At 38.6% G+C, this 18,041-nt stretch overlaps 7 protein-coding genes across 7 annotated transcripts; 5 read left to right on the plus strand and 2 right to left on the minus strand.

Moving 5' to 3' along the window:
• Positions 1-632: 632 nt before the first annotated feature.
• PHYBLDRAFT_14210 (C2H2-type zinc finger transcription factor) lies at positions 633-906 on the minus strand (the record flags this gene model as incomplete). The annotated part of the gene is made up of 2 exons (XM_018430738.1): positions 633-689; positions 757-906. Coding segments are annotated over 2 exons (207 nt in total), but the record flags the coding sequence as incomplete, so codon positions are not given.
• Positions 907-1,224: 318 nt separating this feature from the next.
• Positions 1,225-3,654, plus strand: PHYBLDRAFT_177585 (hypothetical protein). Its single transcript, XM_018437903.1, has 10 exons — positions 1,225-1,499; positions 1,565-1,604; positions 1,657-1,953; positions 2,022-2,046; positions 2,107-2,555; positions 2,644-2,703; positions 2,774-2,829; positions 2,892-3,038; positions 3,102-3,131; positions 3,195-3,654. Exons 1-10 carry the CDS (start codon positions 1,260-1,262, stop codon positions 3,483-3,485), a joined length of 1,635 nt encoding a protein of 544 aa, XP_018291383.1. The 5' UTR covers positions 1,225-1,259; the 3' UTR covers positions 3,486-3,654.
• Positions 3,655-5,132: 1,478 nt separating this feature from the next.
• PHYBLDRAFT_145740 (hypothetical protein) lies at positions 5,133-7,281 on the plus strand (the record flags this gene model as incomplete). The annotated part of the gene is made up of 3 exons (XM_018431525.1): positions 5,133-5,231; positions 5,291-5,692; positions 5,752-7,281. The coding sequence occupies 3 exons, from the start codon at positions 5,133-5,135 to the stop codon at positions 7,279-7,281; spliced, it is 2,031 nt and encodes a 676-aa protein (XP_018291384.1).
• A 796-nt stretch (positions 7,282-8,077) lies between these two features.
• On the plus strand, positions 8,078-11,861 carry PHYBLDRAFT_133789 (hypothetical protein). The gene is made up of 14 exons (XM_018429594.1): positions 8,078-8,354; positions 8,434-8,537; positions 8,594-8,697; positions 8,791-8,856; positions 8,937-8,992; positions 9,107-9,158; positions 9,249-9,295; positions 9,362-9,865; positions 9,937-10,013; positions 10,076-10,108; positions 10,168-10,233; positions 10,308-11,466; positions 11,533-11,592; positions 11,651-11,861. Exons 1-12 carry the CDS (start codon positions 8,107-8,109, stop codon positions 10,781-10,783), a joined length of 1,833 nt encoding a protein of 610 aa, XP_018291385.1. The 5' UTR covers positions 8,078-8,106; the 3' UTR covers positions 10,784-11,466; positions 11,533-11,592; positions 11,651-11,861.
• Positions 11,862-13,826: 1,965 nt separating this feature from the next.
• Positions 13,827-14,907, plus strand: PHYBLDRAFT_145743 (C2H2-type zinc finger transcription factor; the record flags this gene model as incomplete). Its single annotated transcript, XM_018431526.1, has 6 exons — positions 13,827-13,929; positions 14,015-14,164; positions 14,251-14,418; positions 14,474-14,554; positions 14,618-14,780; positions 14,835-14,907. The coding sequence occupies 6 exons, from the start codon at positions 13,827-13,829 to the stop codon at positions 14,905-14,907; spliced, it is 738 nt and encodes a 245-aa protein (XP_018291386.1).
• Positions 14,908-15,306: 399 nt separating this feature from the next.
• Positions 15,307-16,364, plus strand: PHYBLDRAFT_187069 (hypothetical protein). The gene is made up of 3 exons (XM_018439324.1): positions 15,307-15,755; positions 15,824-15,884; positions 15,968-16,364. The coding sequence occupies exons 1-3, from the start codon at positions 15,359-15,361 to the stop codon at positions 16,185-16,187; spliced, it is 678 nt and encodes a 225-aa protein (XP_018291387.1). The 5' UTR covers positions 15,307-15,358; the 3' UTR covers positions 16,188-16,364.
• Positions 16,365-16,716: 352 nt separating this feature from the next.
• Positions 16,717-17,819, minus strand: PHYBLDRAFT_168705 (hypothetical protein; the record flags this gene model as incomplete). Its single annotated transcript, XM_018435921.1, has 2 exons — positions 16,717-16,919; positions 17,624-17,819. The coding sequence occupies 2 exons, from the start codon at positions 17,817-17,819 to the stop codon at positions 16,717-16,719; spliced, it is 399 nt and encodes a 132-aa protein (XP_018291388.1).
• Positions 17,820-18,041: the final 222 nt, after the last annotated feature.

Below are 18,041 nucleotides of genomic sequence, written 5' to 3' on the forward strand. Positions count from 1 at the left end.
CATGTTTCGAGGTGAGAAGGTCCCATCGTCTAACATTGACTGTATAATGTCCAGATGATCTGCAACCTCTGCCCAACATACCCACATGTTCAAAATATCAATTGTTTTTGTCAGATTGTATCTTGTTCCTACCTTGATTGTATCCCGTTTGGGGGGTAGGGAATAGTAATTTATGTATCATCTTCTCGGGTGTAGATATATCGCTATGGTCAGTTGTTCTTTTATTTGGGCTAGATCTGGTTTTGTCACTGTCACTGAGATTGGCACCGATCTTTGGACTCCGTGGCTGTGGATGCGAATAAGACAAAGTACGTTCTCTGTATGGGTGAATGCCAAGGCTTGTTTGGGCATCTCGTTTTCTAGAAGAAGTGTCTAAGTGACCATTAAAAATCAGATTTAGCCTTATGTGCCTTCTAAGGGACTTCTTATTAAATAAATCAGCACTTTTTATTCTTACCTTTCGAATGTGTACTACATGAGGGTATAAAATGTCTGCGCTCTGGTACGACCGAGGTGGATATCGAGGAAATTTCAACAGGTAAGTCAGAGTATTGAATAGTTGGCACTGCCCGTGGGGAAAGACTTTCGGATAAATGTTTTTGGTATTCAGGGGATGACTGGTGTTCGTCTGTATGAGTCCGTTCATGCTTCTTTAGGTCCTGCGGCCGCTTAAATGTCCTTTCGCAAAACTAAACGGCATGACTGACATCAAAAAAGGAAGAAAAATAGTTTATCGCTTAACAGTTATCCACTCACAGTGCAGCGGTGAGGCTTCAGTGGAATGTGAACTCGAATATGGCTAGTGATGTGATCTCGTTTAATTACAGAAACATCACAATTCTCCCAGCAGCATGTCAAACATAGATTCCCAGTCGATTTTCGCCCAACATGATCATTTGTTAAATGCGAGTAAAGTCCCTCGGGCTCTGCAAATTGATCATCACAAGCCATCCATCGGCATTTGTATAATTTAGTCATCATTGTTGATGCATTTCCAGCCAAAGCTTGAATCTGTATAGCTCTTAGGACTGCTCAGCTAGTCCAACCCAGATTCCTAAATAAGAACATCACGGGAGTTTTAATGGTTTTTCCGAATTAACATTGCTATATCAGCAAAAATGTTGATTGGCCGTAATGTGTACAATGTTAAAAATTGTCTGGGAAATCCAGAAACCTATAAAAAAAATATGGACCTGAATTAATTTGCGCCAGTTTCTTGTTCCTGCTCTTTCCCCACATTAAGAACAGACCAAAAAAAAATGCCTATTAATTCTAGACTTCCACCCATCAAGGTTCCCAAGACCGGCCTTGTCCAGTATCTGTTCGAAGGCAGAAAATTCAATACCCCTCAAAACAAAATCCTTTCTATCGATGTTGCAACCAAAAAGACCTTGACATTGCACCAAATTAAGAGAGACGTTTTGCGGTTCGCGGCTGGCCTGCAAGACGATTGCGATTTCAAAAAAGACGATGTCATCCTTATTTACGCTCCAAATCAGGTATGTAAATGAAGTGAATAAAATAAAATGAAAATGTATTTAACAACTAGCCCAAAAACTATTAGTATGATTATGCTATTCCTTTGTTAGGAGCAATTGCTGCAGGTAAACTTTTACAGCGATACCATTACACAATTGTATTTAACCAGCCATATAGGTGGTGCCGCATCCCCTGCAAACCCAAACTACAACACCGGCGAACTTGTGTACCAGCTTGAAATGACAAAGGCAAAGATTCTTGTTGCTCACTCGGAAAATATCAAGACTGCACTTGAGGCTGCAAAGGTTGTAGGTCTCCCAGCAAACCGTATATTTGTATTTGGCGACGATACTATCAATGGAGTTTTACCTTACAGTGCTCTATTGGGCGATCGCTTGGCTATTCCAGTTGATTACACCGAGAAAGAGGCAGCTGAAAGTGTAGCAATTCTGTGTTTCTCGTCAGGAACCTCTGGTATGATTTTATTTCTTTCTTTATAAATTATTGGGATTTATTATCTAACTCGTGGTGTTTTTGGTTAGGTAAAAGCAAGGGTGTTATGACTACGTAAGTTAAAGATATATTGGTTACGTTGGCTACTGTTTATCTAATGCACGCCTTCATTAGCCATACAAACATTACATCCAACATGGAGCAGTACTATGCCTCTGAACGAGAGGAAATCAATCCCAGTATTGACCGCGCCCTCGGAATCCTTCCGTTCTTCCATATCTTTGGTCTGACCGTAGTTCTTTTCTCATGCTTCAGCTTGGGTATTCCTCTCTTTGTAATGCCACGCTTTGACTTGATTGCCTTTTGCGAAACAGTTCAAAATGAAAATATCACAATGGCATGCCTTGTACCTCCAATTATTTTATTGCTTGCCAAACATCAAATTATTGATCAATATGATTTATCCACTTTGAGACTCATCATCAGTGGCGCCGCCCCTTTGAGTGCAGAACTCAGTCAGGCAGCTACAGCTCGTTTAAAGACAACTGTGGTTAAGCAGGGCTATGGTTTGACAGAAACATCTCCTGTTTCTATTTTAGAACGTACTTCAAAGGCAATTGCTGGTAAGATATCTTTGAGAGTTAAGTTACACGTGCTTACTATTTTTTTCTGGAACACAAATTTGTGTGGGATCATATTCTTTTTACAAAGGCAGTACAGGAAAAATTGTGTCAAACATGGTGGCCAAGATTGTGGATGAGGATGGCAAAGGTAATTAGAGACAGACATAAGCATAGAGTTGAAATAAGTTATATGTTAACATTGGATTATAAATTATTAGAGGTTGGCCCTACCGAACGTGGTGAATTATGGCTCAAGGGACCAAATGTCATGAAGGTAGATATATATTAAGGTGGTCATATAATAAAAAACAGGTATGCTTACAATACGATTTACAGGGTTACCTCAACAACCCAGAAGCTACGGCTGATTGTATTGATTCCGAAGGATATTTTCACACTGGAGATGTAGTTGAAATGGACTCCGAAGGAAATGTCTATATTGTGGATCGTATCAAAGAGTTGATCAAGTACAAAGGTTTCCAGGTAAATACATGCATATTTTTTTTTATATTATTAAATATCTAATCTTATTTTAAACCAATTTAGGTTCCACCAGCAGAACTTGAAGCATACTTGGTAAATATCTTGTTTAGACTGCCAGATTTATTATGTATCTTTCTGACACTCTATCTTTACTAGCTTACATCTCCTATTGTTATGGATTGTGCAGTTATTGGCGTTTATGATGACGAACAGGCAACAGAGATTCCAAGAGCTTATGTCGTCTTGAAGGAGGGTACTGCTCCAAGTGTCGAGACTGAAAACATTATTATGAAACATGTGGCAGACAAGGTTGTCGCATACAAACAATTACGCAGCATCGTATTTATTGCAGAAATCCCCAAGAGTGCATCGGGTAAAATTCTTAGACGTGTCTTGAGGGATTTGGCAAACGAAGAAAAGAAGACTTTTATCAAGGCGAAGCTGTAATACTTGTCCTAGAAGGCCATTATACTCACTGCATTACCCTTTATTTACCATAAAAAATTACATTTTAAATTAAAATATATACACTCCGACAAAAGAATGTTTGGACCTCCCAAAAATCGCAAGAAAAAGTGATATTTTTTAAAATTAAAATCTTATTTTCTCTTTATTCTACTAATCGAACCCACAATGAAAACCTCATCTTCATCAAAAACCAAGCATGGTTCTTATTATAAAGCTGATTACTTGAAATATGGTGGCATCATGTACTTGCATTTGGCTGAAATTGGTCCAACCAAGATCTCAGCCATAATCCAGATGAAGCTGTCAATTGTGAAGAAGATCATTAAGAGATTCCAGAAGACAGCCTCACCCTTGCCTGGAAAGAGCTCTGGACGACTTAAAATAGTTAACGAGAGGACATAAAGGCACCTTGAGTAGATTGTTCGTAAGGACCCATTCGCCAACTATGATCAGCTGAGATTGGCATCGAGAGAGACGGAGATCTTTGTCTGCAGAGCTACAGTAATCAGCTCCCTCAGGAATCTTGGCTTTGGTTCTTATATTGCAGCTCATAAGCCAGCTTTGACAGAAAGACACAAGACACGACTGCAATGGGCGAAGGATCATGTCAATTGGACAGATGACCAATGGAGTAGCATAGTTTGGTATGATGAGTCTAGATTTACAGTTTAGGGTAACGATGGAGGTGCCAGAGTGATTAGAAAGTTAACGAAAGGTATTCAGAAGATCATATTATCCAAGGAACGAAGTGGGGTAAAGGTAGCGTCATGATCTGGAGCTATTTCTGGACTGGTGGTTTTGGACCCTTGGCGTTACTTGAAGGCAATGTAAACCAAGAAGTATATGTCGACACTCTGTCTCAGAAATTTGTACCCTGGGTTAAAAATCTATCAGAGCAACATCAGAAATATTTCAAGCTCCAAGAAGATGGTGCTAGCTGCCATACTGGGGCCTATGCGAAGTGGTGGAAAGAGACCCACGAAATTAAGGGCTTTGAGTACTGGCCTGCTCAAAGTCCAGATCTAAGCCCAATAGAGCATGTTTGGTGGGCTCTTGAGGTCAAATTGAGTAAAGTACGAGCCAGTATACAAAACGTGAATGAGTTGAAGATTGCAATTCAGCGAGAGTGGGAGAACATAGACCTCAAACTTGCTTCACAGTTGGTGGGAAGTATGTCCTCCCGATGCCAGGTAGTAATTGACGCCAAAGGTGGTCATACTCACTATTAAACCTCTAATTTTTTTGACAATTCAATAATAAACGTGTATATATTTTTGTATTCGAAGTTTGAAGCTCTTAACTATACTTATTGACAAGTAGTTGCATGTTGAATATAGGTCATGTTTTTTGGCATGAGAAATTTATTCGCGGAGGTCCAAACATTCTTTTGTGGTTGGATAGTACCTACTTATTTCCTGTACCTACTTATTTCCTTGCGCGCCGAGTTTAAATTACTTGGCGGTCTACTTTTTTATGTCGCAAGGGGCTTTAAATTATAAGGATGTGGCTTTTCCATATAGAGATTTTGCAAGGTGGCTTTTGTTAAAACATTTTTTTTGCTATGTTTTTTTTTTCTTCTCTCCTCTTTATTTTAATTACATATACTATCATAATACGAGCTCACCAATGTCCAACACTATATTCAACCTTTCAAATGTGCAGAATGCTTTAGTCAACTCACCTACAGAAGGAATAAAAATGCTTCCTTTGGATGTTGTAGTAAAAGTAAAAGCAAGTGAATGGGAGCAATGCCTTGACCGCATTCAATCACTTTGTTCAAAAAGTGGAATAAATGTAGAAAACTTCGTGCAAGAGAATTGATGTATGGAGAGACAAAAAAATGTCACCGAGCAGGATTTTATATATCAGACAGAAATGTTCGTCTTGCTCAGAAAGACACTAAGCTTTGTTATTGCGAAGCCACTATTTTCATCAAGCAATACGTCAACAACCCTGAAGTAGTTTTAATTTGTATGACCAACGATCATACCAACCATGTTCCTGGCGACGCTTCTGAAATTAGAACATTGCCTTTACCTTCTGAGGCCATCAAAATTATTGAAGATCAGTTAAAAGGGGGCAGCACTTGTAGAAATACTAGAATTTCAGTTTTGAAACAAATTGAAGAGTGGGGCGTAGGCATTAGAAAGCCCAATTATGAAGACATCTATAACAGAATGAGAAAGGTGTGTGAATAATACTATAAGAGAGAAGTTATTTAAAAAGTGTTAAATAAAAAATATAGATGAAGAATTTACTGTATAAGTTTCACCCTGATGAAAATAAGTCTCTGGATATTTGGATGCGTGAGAAGTTACCATCACAGAACTACTGTATCTTTACTGGCGATCTTTCTGCATACAGCAACAATGCACAGCATTTTGCGTTTGGATTTCAATCACCATCTCAAATGATGCTTATGAGAATTTCCCAGTCGTTTTGTCTTGATGCAACACACAACATCTCTGCACGCAACATTGAAATATTATACTCGCTTGTTATTCGTCATCCTGATACTGGAAAAGGGTCTCCTGTTGCATACATGATTACAAACGATCATAGTGTTGGCCCCATTAATCAATGGCTTGTACATCTTCGCGAGAAAAGCTGTTTCACTCCCTTATATATTACCATCGATTGTAGTATTGCTGAAGTTAATGCAATTACAGCAGCATTGCCACAGACCATCATCCATTTCTGCGAGTTTCATGTTTTGCGTGCCTGGCAGCATAATTTAGACAGCAAAGTAAAGCTTGATGCTTCATACACATCAGAACAACTTGGCAAATACAAGTATGAGCTCAAGGCCGATCTCAAAAATATACTTATTGAATCAGATGAGGATGAATTTTTGAGAAAAATCCAGGAGTTTAGGCTTCGTGTACAAAGTCAGCAACAATTCCTGGCTTATTTCGAACGTAAATGGATTGGAACAGAAGAATTGTTGAGAAGATGGGGAAGGCCATATGTTGCAAATGACCACCAAAGATATTTGACAAACAATTACATCGAATCGTGGCACAACCAATTGAAAACAATATACTTTGGCCGTACTCGCATAAGACGATTGGACCGTCTTGTCTTTATTTTGACAAACGATGTGGAGTTCTTTTACGACGAAGAAGTGGAACGAATCCACATACAAAATGGACGAATGGGTCCGATTGAAAATGAACTTGCTCGACACTCTTTTTCTGCCAATACCATACAAGATGACATGCTCCCTTTCATGATCATTAATCCTCTTAATGAGATTGGCAATAGCATGGAAGACTCTAACGGCAAGTGGACAGTAAAGTCATTTACAGGTGAAGCACAATGGTATCAGGTTAATGTATCAAACAATTTGATACAAAATTGCACTTGTCCCAATTTTGCTTCACGTCAAATTCCCTGTAAACACGCACATCTCCTAAAGAGATTTATTGGTCTAGACTTTGCGTATACAGTTCAAAGGGAAAACAACCACCTCCAACTGCAAAGATCGCTTGCATCCGAGCATGAAGTGGCAGTTGTTAATGAGGAAGTTGAAAATGAAACAAACACAGTTGTTGTAAGTGGTAGAAACAATTCTGTTTGGTTGCAAAGAATCATGGCCCAGAATACAACACTTCATCATCAAAGAGAAGACTTAGAGCAGTTGATGGATGTTCCAGGAATTGATGAAGCCGAATTACAAGTGATTAGTGGTTTACTTGGGGAAGCAATGAATCGTATAGACACTCTTAGAAATGTAAATTTTTCCCGCTTTAGAAATCTTAATACACAAAGATAATAAAAAATTACAATTATGTTCTATAATAATATGTTTTGATAAAGAGAAAAAAATGTAAAAAAAAACATTAAGATTCCAAAAGAAACAACAAAAGTAAAAGCTATCACTGCTTCTACACATCCTTATAATTTAAAGCCCCTTGCGACATAAAAAAGTAGACCCCCCAAGTAATTTAAACTCGGCGCGCAAGGAAATAAGTAGGTACCCCTTTTGACCAGGCCGGGATTTTAAATTTTGCCATTTCCTACAGTGATATCTTTGAGTTTTACCATTGAGTCAAAAAAACAAAAAACACAGTTAGAACCCCACTTTGTGACACAAAATCAGCTATTTTTTTAGCGCTATAAATGGTTGTTAAAATCACTGCTGATCCACAGTTTTCTATTCCTCTAAAAAATATACATAAGCTTTATAACATTAAAAGCATTGAGAGCTGTTTAATACATTTACAAATATATTTTACAAACGGTACCAAAATACCTTAATAGCCCTAATGTGACTTGAACGGAGAAATGCTTTATGTGACAAAGTAGTATATATACGAATATACATAAATTTATGACCGGGAAAACATTGTACTAGAGAATTTATATAGCTTTTTTTTTTGGTTAAAAAATATACATTCACCGAGTGGTCGGTGATGAGCGAAAATCCGAAAAAAATTAGACCAATGATAAAAAAGATATACTTTTGGAGTCTGAAGAGGAGAAAGAAAAAAAAACTTCAAGATCTGGTATAAATGAAAGTTTTTTTTTTGTTTTCAAGTAAAGGTTTACATTGTTGATCCCATTCTTTCCTCGTACCTTATTGTACACTGTTCTTGAGATGTCGACAGAACCTCAAGTTCCTACCCACACGGACCGACCTCTATCAGTGGCTTTGTCAGATACTGCCACAGAAACCGATGTCAGCCCAGCATCTAACAACGTTGATAAACTTGATCCTGTTGAAAAAGTGGACGAAATATCAATTGTAGAGACCTTAGATAGAAAACTCGCAAAACAAATTAAAATCCAACGAATCTTGATTTTCCTCGGTCTACAGCTTGCTTTGTTCTTGGCAGCCTTGGATGGGCAAGTATATATTTAGTGAATTGATCTATTCTCTATAACAAACCCAGAATTTGACAATTGACTTCAATTTTACTTTTAGAACTATTGTATCTACAGCATTACCTCGAATTGGATCTGACTTTAACCAAATGGCAATTGTTTCTTGGGTTGCAACTGCCTATATCCTTACCTTTGATGCCTTCCGTATGTAGTACACCCTCTTCATTTGGCATGTTCTGATCAATCTTTGTGTATTTCAGAGCCTCTCTTTTCCAAATTCTCCGACATCTTTGGTCGCAAATGGATCATGATATTTGGAATCGTTGTTTTCTTAATTGGATCAGTTCTTTGTGGTGCTGCCCAGGTTGGCTTACAAGGAATATATTTCTTTAGTCTATCGGCTAATTTCCTTTCATGGAATATCAATTTGTTGATATATTGATTTGATGTTTTTTAGAGTATGATTATGTTAATTGTTTCACGAGCAATTGCGGGTATTGGTGGTGCCGGAATCTTCTCAATGGCAAGACATAAATACGTGAAAACTTATAAGCAGAAAAGAATCAAAATAATAATGAAAACTTTTTTTGTTTGTCCGTTTAGGTCTTTGTGATTATTACTGATTTGGTACCTCTTGAGCAACGTGGAAGTTACCAAGGGTAAATACTATCTTTTTATTGTAAAATATTTCTTTGGATTAATTTAACCCATTTCTGACCGTTGACAAACTATAATCTAACATCATCTTTGTACGATTTTCTCACGACATCTAGCCTCATTAACGCAGTATTCGCCCTTTCCAGTGTATTTGGACCTCTCATTGGTGTAAGTTGGCCAATTATGTGACAGAGTGTCATAGGAAATTTGTACCAACCCCCTCAGTTTCTAAAACACATATTTGTTTACATTTTACAGGGAAGTTTCACTGACTATGTTACATGGAGGTGGAACTTTTACATCAAGTAAGTCCTTCATACCTAGAGAGAGAGAAAGAAAAATTTCTAATATTAAAATTTGCTTAAAATTAGCTTACCAATTGGTGCTTTGGCTCTTGCTGTATTGATGTATTATCTGAAATCAGACATACCAAAAGGCAGCATGTCTGACAAGCTTAAGCGCATAGACTATGTTGGCACAGTTATTGTATTGGCCTTTGCAACCCTGTTCTTGCTCGCAATGAACTTTGGTGGGCAGACCTTTCCATGGAAATCAGCTGCTGTCATCGTACCTCTTGTCTTAACTGCCATTTTGGTTGGATTATTGGCAGTAGTTGAGAGTAAATTCTCTAAAGAACCTTTGATGCCTCCTCGTCTCTTCAAGAACAGAACTGTTCTTAGTATTCTGATTACCAACTGGTTTTTTGGCATCACATTCTACAGTATGGTCTATTATCTCCCCATCTACTTCCAAGTTGTACGTGCTGATTCCGCAATGTGGTCTGGTATTCGCCTTATTCCAATGCAGATGGTAGTTTGCGTTGGTGCAACCATGGCTGGTGCTTTCATTTCAAAAACAAACATCTACAAACCTTTGTGAGTATTTTAGATTATACTTTTCTTTTATAAAAAGAAATACTAACTATCCATTTATAATTAATATTCAGGATTATTGTTGGAATGGCACTCTTGACCTTGTCTGTTGGTCTCTTGAGTCTGTTCGATGAAAACACTGGATTCTCAAGTAAGCTTGACATGAACTTCAAGTGAAAAACAAAAGTCTCTTACACAACTTTACATAATTAGAAATCTATGGTTTCACTGTTATTGGTGGTGGAGGTACGAATCCAAAAAAAAAGCTGTATAACATAATATCTCACAAACTAACTTGTGTTCAGGTCTTGGATTACTTTTCTCTTCTACAATCATTGGTCTTCAGGCATCTGTCGAAGCTCGTGATATCGGTAATATAGGCGCAATGTTTCTTTTTTTCTTTTTTTTTACTTTAAACCTGTAGGCTAACAAACATAATTTATAGCTGTTGTTACTGGCCTTGGCAATTTCTCCAGAATCCTCGGTGGAGCATTGGGAGTCGCTATATCATCTGCTGTCCTCAACTCTTCCCTCACACAAGATCTCCCTGGAAAAATCCCTCAAGAGTACGTAGGCTTAATAATTGCTTCTTCCGAATACGTTCGACATGGTCTTCCTGCTGAGCACCTTGCTGCCACACTCGGAGTGTATGTGAAGGCTCTTCGTTTGATTTGGTATGTCACAACCCCGATGTGCGGTGTTGGCTTTATTGCCTCAAACTTTATAAGATCTCGTAAAGTTGGCGAGACCAAAGTATTCGAAAAGACCATGTCGCAAGAAAATGCGTCGGCTATACAAGAAGATGGAATTATTACGGGTGCATCCGCCGAGGACGTTAAAACTTCCCAAGATACTGTTATGATTGAGGTGGCTGATGCTGCTGCCTCATCAGCTATCGAATCTACAACATGCCGTCGCTAATCTCTCTGTTATATTCGCAACGTTCGCCCATTTATTTATCTTACACCCATACTTGCATACTTAATCTACATGTGCGGACTTGTGCCGATGTCATTTGAGATCGCACAAGTTTGACATTCTTCATATTATCATATATTAATCCATCTATCTTTTGCAGAGAGCATCTTATTGTCTCTACAATTCTTAGCAATAGCATATCATTCATTCCTGCAAAACCAAGTTAGAAATAAAACAGAATTGTACATAACCATAATAAAGCCAAAACAGTAAATTATAATATATATATATATATGTAAAATTAAAAATAAAGGCTATATTTGATTTGATTTGATTTGATTTTAATTTTGAGTCACGGATATACCGCCATTCAGGCTTCTGTTATTTGTACAGTTTCTTATAATCGAACCAGATCTATACGTGTACGTTCCCACGTCTTTGTTTGACCATCGATATTATTGTTCAATTCTGTAGCAGGGTGGATCAGTATACGTGCATAGGTACCCGGTGTACGTCGCTTTGATAAATATCCAGGGTTTATAGCAATCACATCATCAATTTTTTTTGTGAATTGTTTCAATTGTGATGGCAGAATCAAGAAGTCTGGAGACTCGGAGATTAGGAGGTCGGGGAAACGGCTTGAATCAATACTGTCATGGATTGCAGATGGGAAAAGTGGATAAAAGCTAAAAGAAATAATAGTATTTATAGTCAGAAACGCTGTTTCTGTTATTCAGGAGAATCTGTGTTACCTTCGTTGCTCCAGAACGTGTCGAGTTAATCGACCGAGACGATCCTGGTGGGGAATGGTTCTAAAGCAGCCTGACATCAGAATAAAGCCAATACTGGTAACACAACTTGTTTACTTACCCAAATATTTCCTCTTTGCTCATACTAAAGAGAATGTCAATGTTACCTATCGCAAATCGACTGCCATTGATTTCAATTAAAGAAGGATTGCTCAAAGTCTGGACATTTCCTAAACCTAGTCCGTCTTTGTTCAATTGGGGCTGGGGAAAAAGTGGATATTCGTGGATTAGATCATCAGCGTGAGGCATCAATAGGATTTGAGTAGATGGACTGGCAGTTGAAAGGTTATTAATGCGTTTAGCCACTTGCTCACGGAAGACATCTTGGGGAGTGACATCTAGAGCGCCACTGGCTATAATAGGATGACTTTCAGGTACAAATGGACCCATCTAAAGAAAGTATTAGCAGCAGAAGATTTATTATTAATAATACGTACCAAAATAACCACATCAGGTTTTTGAGCAATGCATGTTTGGATAAATGCTCCCAATGTCTTGTAGGATAAATCATCATCAAGTGTATATGGTCCGCTAGTAACCACAATATCGACTGGTTGGTTATCAGCACCACTCTCCATAGAGTATTTGTAAATTTCTTTTTCTTTTCTAGGAAGAACAGGAGGCAAAGGTGGCTAAAAAGGTGGCATTAGATCTAGTCTATCCAACTATATAATAATATCTTACTGTAATGATACTATCGACTGTAAATGCCTTTCCGGTATTGTTGGTTCCTCGGACAGCAACAATCTAAAAAAGTATCAGATCAATAAAACCATTTCATTATTCAAAGGCTAAAATTATTACCTGTCCAGGGAACAAGGAATACTCTTCAACATTTTTCAAATCTAACTTCACTCGCTTTCCCATACCAAGTTCACGAGTTGTCTCCAATACAACTGATGTCTTGTTGAGCTTTACACCTGAAGAATCACAACAGACACGGCCTACAGCAGTAACTTGGCTCTATAAAAAAATAACACTAATGTGAGTCCCAAAAAAAAAACACACACACACACACACACACAAATAATGATTACCTGGCTTGCTTTTAATGGATTAGCATACGTTTCTACATTATAATGCTTTCCAATCACATCTCCAATAAACTCAATTTGTTCATCAAGCCCTAAAGCAAGGCACAGTTAATACTCATAAAGAAAAGCCACTGATATCATATTTATCATTACCTTCTGACTTTTCACTGATCTTTTCAAACATGTATCGATATTTCGGGATAGGTGGCTGTAGAATACGAACTGTGGTATTAGCACTAGTATTTGGCCGCTGCTTTGGAAGATCCAAGTGTCCATTGAACTGGCTGTCTACAATATTTGCCCCTATGCGATTGTCGAGTTCCGCAGATGCCTTTGATCTTGAACGGGTCTTCAATAGAGTGTTCCGGAAGATTAAATTATGATATCTTACTGCTGTTTCAATAGAATAGATGAGGGAGCCAATGCTTCTTGTTGCTTCTTTAAGTTTGACTTTGCTGAAGACCCTGACCAATTTGACATACTTTTTTGTTTTTTGTTTTGTTATAACAGTTTAGAAAAAAAAAGTCCTTGTATTCGAGCATAGGATTTTCTCACTCACAAGGCACCAAGAATATCAGCTCCAGTATCTTCTTCCATGGGAATGCTAAATGCAATCCCTCCGTACTTTGGTGCCTGATTAGACGGTTCTGATCTTGATTTTGTCTGAAGTTTCTGTTGAAATTCGAATTGGAGACTCGACTTTAATTGGCGAACAAGTCCAACAGTTGGAGCCACAATGCTTCCCATGTTGATAGAGAAAGCCTCCCATTTAAACTTAAGATCCTCTGCATTCAAATTATATATTCTACACAAAGAGTGTACTATAAATGAAAAAAAAAAGAAGACAGATCAGCCATGCATGGCATCCAATTAGAGGACACCTTACATTCATCTATAACTGAAGAATGCTCTCCATCGTTAAGTTCAAATGACTTTGCGATAGCATCTCTAGAACTCATGACGATTAAAACTGAGAGACTTAGATAGAGCGCGTACACTTAATCAGGTTGTACTTTCTTTTTTGGCAACTTTATCCCCTCTTTACCCAAAAGAAGGACAAGTGGCTTCCAGGTGACTATTTTACCTTGAAGTTGTCCTGCAAAAAAAAAAGCTCGAAAAGGGACCCTATAATTTTGCCGTAGGATAAAATAAGGGACTTCATAATTTTTTAACACTTGTTCTATACATAAAATTCTCATCGAAATGGCCCATTCACAGAGCAATCCCGTAAGCCGGCTGGCTGGCCATGGCAACAGCTCTTTGTATGCTGCTTCGGAGTACTCGGCTTCTGAGATTGACCCTAAAGGTAAGGATTTATAAAAAGCTAGCAATTACTATTATGGGTTCGGTAAGACTAATAATATAGTTTTAATAATTATATAAAAATGAAGAGGAGACTTGGGAGGACTGGGAGAACGATGATGAATTCAATGAAGAGGCCAAATGTTTGTTCTGTACCAAGGTTTTCGAAATTCCCGAGGAAGCTTTTGGTCATTGCAAGGAGCACGGTTTTGACTTTTTGGCAGTGAAGCGAGCACTCGGTAAACAGAAGCCATACGTATACGGTTAAAAATAAAAAGAAAGAGAGAGAGAGAAATGGGCTGACCGTGGTATTTCTGGATGACAGACCTTGATTTTTACAAGTGCATTCGTATGCTCAACTACATCAGAAAGCAAGTCAAGGAGAACCCTGAACTTGCAAACACAAAAGAGTACAAGCTGACTGGAAAAGAGACATTCTGGGAAGACGATACTCTTTTGCAGCCTGTTCTTGAAGATGATGCTCTTCTTCATGGTAATGTATAATATTAGAGTTTGTGAATTATATACCTAACTTGATATAAAAATAGCATTTGAAGAACTTGAGATTATTGAAGAGGAAGAAGAGAAGGCAAAGGGTAACCCAGTACGTAAATTCAACCCTGAATCAGGTAATATACACACACTCATATAAAAAGGTGGATTACAAAGTGTATACTGACAAATTGAATTAGTCGATCTGTCATTTATTGTGCCTACCACAGAGCTTGAACATAGTCTGCTTCAGCTGGTAAAGCACTCTCAGGATAAGGCTAAGGCTGTTGAGGAACAGTTTAACGAATACAAGGCAATGATCAGACGTACATTTTTTGAGGATCAGGGTGAAGATGAGAGAAAGTAAGTATAGGGAAAAGCTATAAACCAAATATTTCTGACACTTTGTCATTTTAGTGCACGCAACATGGCTGATCCTAATGTCCTCTTGGCAACTGCAACTGGAAATGTCCCCTGGAACATTCTTTAAAAGAACACTACTTTGTCCCACGTCAATTAATTCCTTAAGTTTTTTTTCCCTTTTGAAAGAGAAATGCAGAGAAACAAAAGCTTTAATCATTCAACTTCATCTTCTCTTTTATGCATTACCACCAAAACATAGCTTGCATCTTTGGTTTCTTTTCTTTTTTCTTTTATGTTTTATATTATAATACAATACAATACACAAGTGGCTTTAACAGAAAATTCTAGGAAGCTATCAAGAGAGATAGGCTTTATGGCTTATTTTGGAGTTGGGATAAAAAGGGTATGCTGTGTATTTCTGGGTAACACCACCTATGGCACACGAAAAATAAAATACTCTGATTTCTTTTTTGTAACTTGATGTGTCATTACACCTCTGCACTTCTTCTTTCTATCACCTATACGGGTTAAAATTTCATTGAATTGTATTCATTTTTTGAAACAAAAAGATTAGAAAAATGACATCTTATGGGACGTTGCCTACTACAAATGGTCCACTTGTCACAGACGAACCAGCTACTATCGAGAGAATTTCATGGCGTGTCCGTCTTGGGCATATATTAGAATCCGAGACCCTCCACTGGACTATTCTCGGTTTGACTTTGATTGATACAGTCTGTGTCCTTATCCAAATTTTGTATACATTCTTCCATGAATGCAAGGTCGATATTGAACTCAGATTGTTCGAGAGTGCAAATCACAATTGGATTTTAGCATTTGAATTAGCAGAGTATATAACTGCCACAATTACTTGTATGTTTGTGGTGGAATGTCTGTTGCACTTAATTGCTTTTGGCCCCCATTACTACCTTCCGGGATGGACACATTGGAAGCTTCATGTATTTGACATTGCAGGCAAGTAGATATATTAAGTGATTTAATAATAAAAAAAAATAACTTGGAATAATATCATACTATTGTAGTTGTGGGATCAACTTTTTTGCTTGAGGTTATCTTGCGTGGAAAAGAGCGTGAAGTAGCAGGGTAAAATAATATTGAGATATATATTATATGTACCTTCTAGTCTAACAAAAATATCATTTTTTAACTGGTTTATTATTTCTCAGACTCTTGATTATCTTCCGGTTATGGCGTATCGTCAAGGTTATTGATGCAGTCATCAAGGGTGTAAACTATTCAAACGAAGAAAGAATAGATTCTCTGCTTGAAGAACTAGACCATTCTCGCACAGCATATACGGCTTTGCAACAAGAACTTTCCGAAAAACAGGCTTTCTATGAAGAATTACAAGCCCGGTTGGAAAAAACCACTAGTGGACAAGAGTAGACAAGTGTATTGAAAGAACAGAAACTCGCGGAATTATTGGGAAACAAACGAACTATTGTTTTTTTATACCATTATGTACAGAATTATTCTTCGTTCGCCAGGGACTCTGGCTGTGTTATCATAATTTCTTTATTTGTACGAAAATTTTAAATAAATTGATTTATTATTGTATTCTATACTCTTTATCATCGGTAAGCGATTGGTATATATAAGTGTTTTAAAGGAAAACTGGGAAAGGGGGGAAGGGACAACCAGAGTCTCTGTCTCCTCAAATAATAATGATAGGTCGTCGGCCTATAGCCTCGAACAAAATATCTATTATTCTTCGTTCGCCAGAGACTCTGACTGTGATTCCAGATAACTGCTCGTAGAGAAGATATGACAAAATAATAACGTTAAACGTCAGAACGACCAGTATAAAAATTCTAAATGGCGGAACGGGAAAGAAAATGTGTGAGAATGAAGGTTGAGATCCGAGCGGGGGAAGAGGACTGAGGAAGGAGCAGTTGGAAATCTCTATCTGCTAGAGTTATGCCGGCCTATATCCCATGCTATTATGTGCCAGTGGGGGTTTCGTTGAAGAACGTCGCTGGAACTTCCTGGGGCCGGTAGCACATACTGGTGTGGGATAGAAAGTGGGGGGCGAAAGGTGGAGTGGAGAAGGAGTGGGTACCATAATGCACTTGGCCAGTTGGGAATGATTAAGGTGGCGGACACCTTTCCCAACTGTATCTTTTGAACAACGCGAAGCAAAAGGTTCCAAGGAGAACACAAGTATATATGTTTTTATGGACTCCAGTTGACAGATAAGACATCCCTTGCAGCGGCCTCGGGATCCAATTGCCATGCAATGTAAGAGGGAAGTTGTTTGTTGAGCTTTGATGCAAAGCAATCGATGTGATAGGGTCCCCACAACGAGTCTAGGTGCCGGAAGAAAGTAGGGCAAATACTCCACTCTAGTTGGTGTATCATGCTGCGGAACTGTGGACCGGCAGGGTTCAGAGGCAAAGGGATATATGTCAGGCGGACTCGTGTATCAGTGGCGAGATAATGTTTCCAAATGTCGGTGGCAAGTAGCATAAGACTGTCGAAGCGTGTCCCTCCAAAGTGGTTGACGTACACAATTGTGGTCACGTTGTTGCAGTAAACTCGTATGGCCTTCCTTTGTAGCTGTGGTAGGTGGAAGGCTATGGAGATAGTGAAAAGTTCGAGGTAGTTGATGTGGTGTAGGCGTTGGGACGGTGTCCAATTGCTGGAGAGAACTGTGCGGTCAAACACGATTCCCCATCCCGTTTCCGAAGCGTCGGTAAACACTTCGACCTGAGGAATCTCGGGTAAAAATGAGTGGCCATTCCATGTACTCAATTGTTCGACCCACCAGACGAGTTATTAGTGTGCCAGATGAGGGATATCTACGGAGTCGGTCCATTGCACACCACGGCGCAAAGCTAGATTACGAGCAGTGATAAGATGTCCGGTCTGTAGGCGTGCCAGTAGAACCGCTAATGTCGTTGTTTGGGCCTTGCCAATAAAGGACGAAAGCTGTCTTAACGTGGTGGTCGAACGGTGTAAAATGCGGCTGGCTTCCCGACGAATATCGCGCAATTTGGATGGAGGAATAACGAGAGTCATGGAAACAGTGTTGATCTCGAACCCTAAGTGTTCGATAGAAGTGGCTGGAGTGAAATTAGATTTGGTGACTTTGATCAGAAATCCGAGATCTTGAAGCTTGTTCACTACCCGTTGGGTGTGCAAGATTGAGAGTTCGGGAGGCTTGACAATCACAATGAGGTCATCTAGATAAGCAGATAGACGGATGCCTTGACGTCGTGCCCACCGAAGGGCCGGTCGAAC

Source organism: Phycomyces blakesleeanus (assembly GCF_001638985.1).
Source record: "Phycomyces blakesleeanus NRRL 1555(-) unplaced genomic scaffold PHYBLscaffold_11, whole genome shotgun sequence".
NCBI classification, from domain to species: domain Eukaryota; kingdom Fungi; phylum Mucoromycota; class Mucoromycetes; order Mucorales; family Phycomycetaceae; genus Phycomyces; species Phycomyces blakesleeanus.

What these genes read in the sequence shown, in the direction of transcription:
- PHYBLDRAFT_177585 (XM_018437903.1), top strand. Translation starts at nt 1,260, where the DNA reads ATGCCTATTAATTCTAGACTTCCACCCATCAAGGTTCCCAAGACCGGC. An exon ending in AGCAAGGGTGTTATGACTAC is followed by an intron (nt 2,047 to 2,106) that starts GTAAGTTAAAGA and finishes CGCCTTCATTAG; the next exon opens with CCATACAAACATTACATCCA. An exon ending in TCAAGTACAAAGGTTTCCAG is followed by an intron (nt 3,039 to 3,101) that starts GTAAATACATGC and finishes AAACCAATTTAG; the next exon opens with GTTCCACCAGCAGAACTTGA.
- PHYBLDRAFT_133789 (XM_018429594.1), top strand. Translation starts at nt 8,107, where the DNA reads ATGTCGACAGAACCTCAAGTTCCTACCCACACGGACCGACCTCTATCA. An exon ending in CCTTACCTTTGATGCCTTCC is followed by an intron (nt 8,538 to 8,593) that starts GTATGTAGTACA and finishes TGTGTATTTCAG; the next exon opens with AGCCTCTCTTTTCCAAATTC. An exon ending in TATTTGGACCTCTCATTGGT is followed by an intron (nt 9,159 to 9,248) that starts GTAAGTTGGCCA and finishes TACATTTTACAG; the next exon opens with GGAAGTTTCACTGACTATGT.
- PHYBLDRAFT_187069 (XM_018439324.1), top strand. Translation starts at nt 15,359, where the DNA reads ATGACATCTTATGGGACGTTGCCTACTACAAATGGTCCACTTGTCACA. An exon ending in TCATGTATTTGACATTGCAG is followed by an intron (nt 15,756 to 15,823) that starts GCAAGTAGATAT and finishes ATACTATTGTAG; the next exon opens with TTGTGGGATCAACTTTTTTG. An exon ending in AAAGAGCGTGAAGTAGCAGG is followed by an intron (nt 15,885 to 15,967) that starts GTAAAATAATAT and finishes ATTATTTCTCAG; the next exon opens with ACTCTTGATTATCTTCCGGT.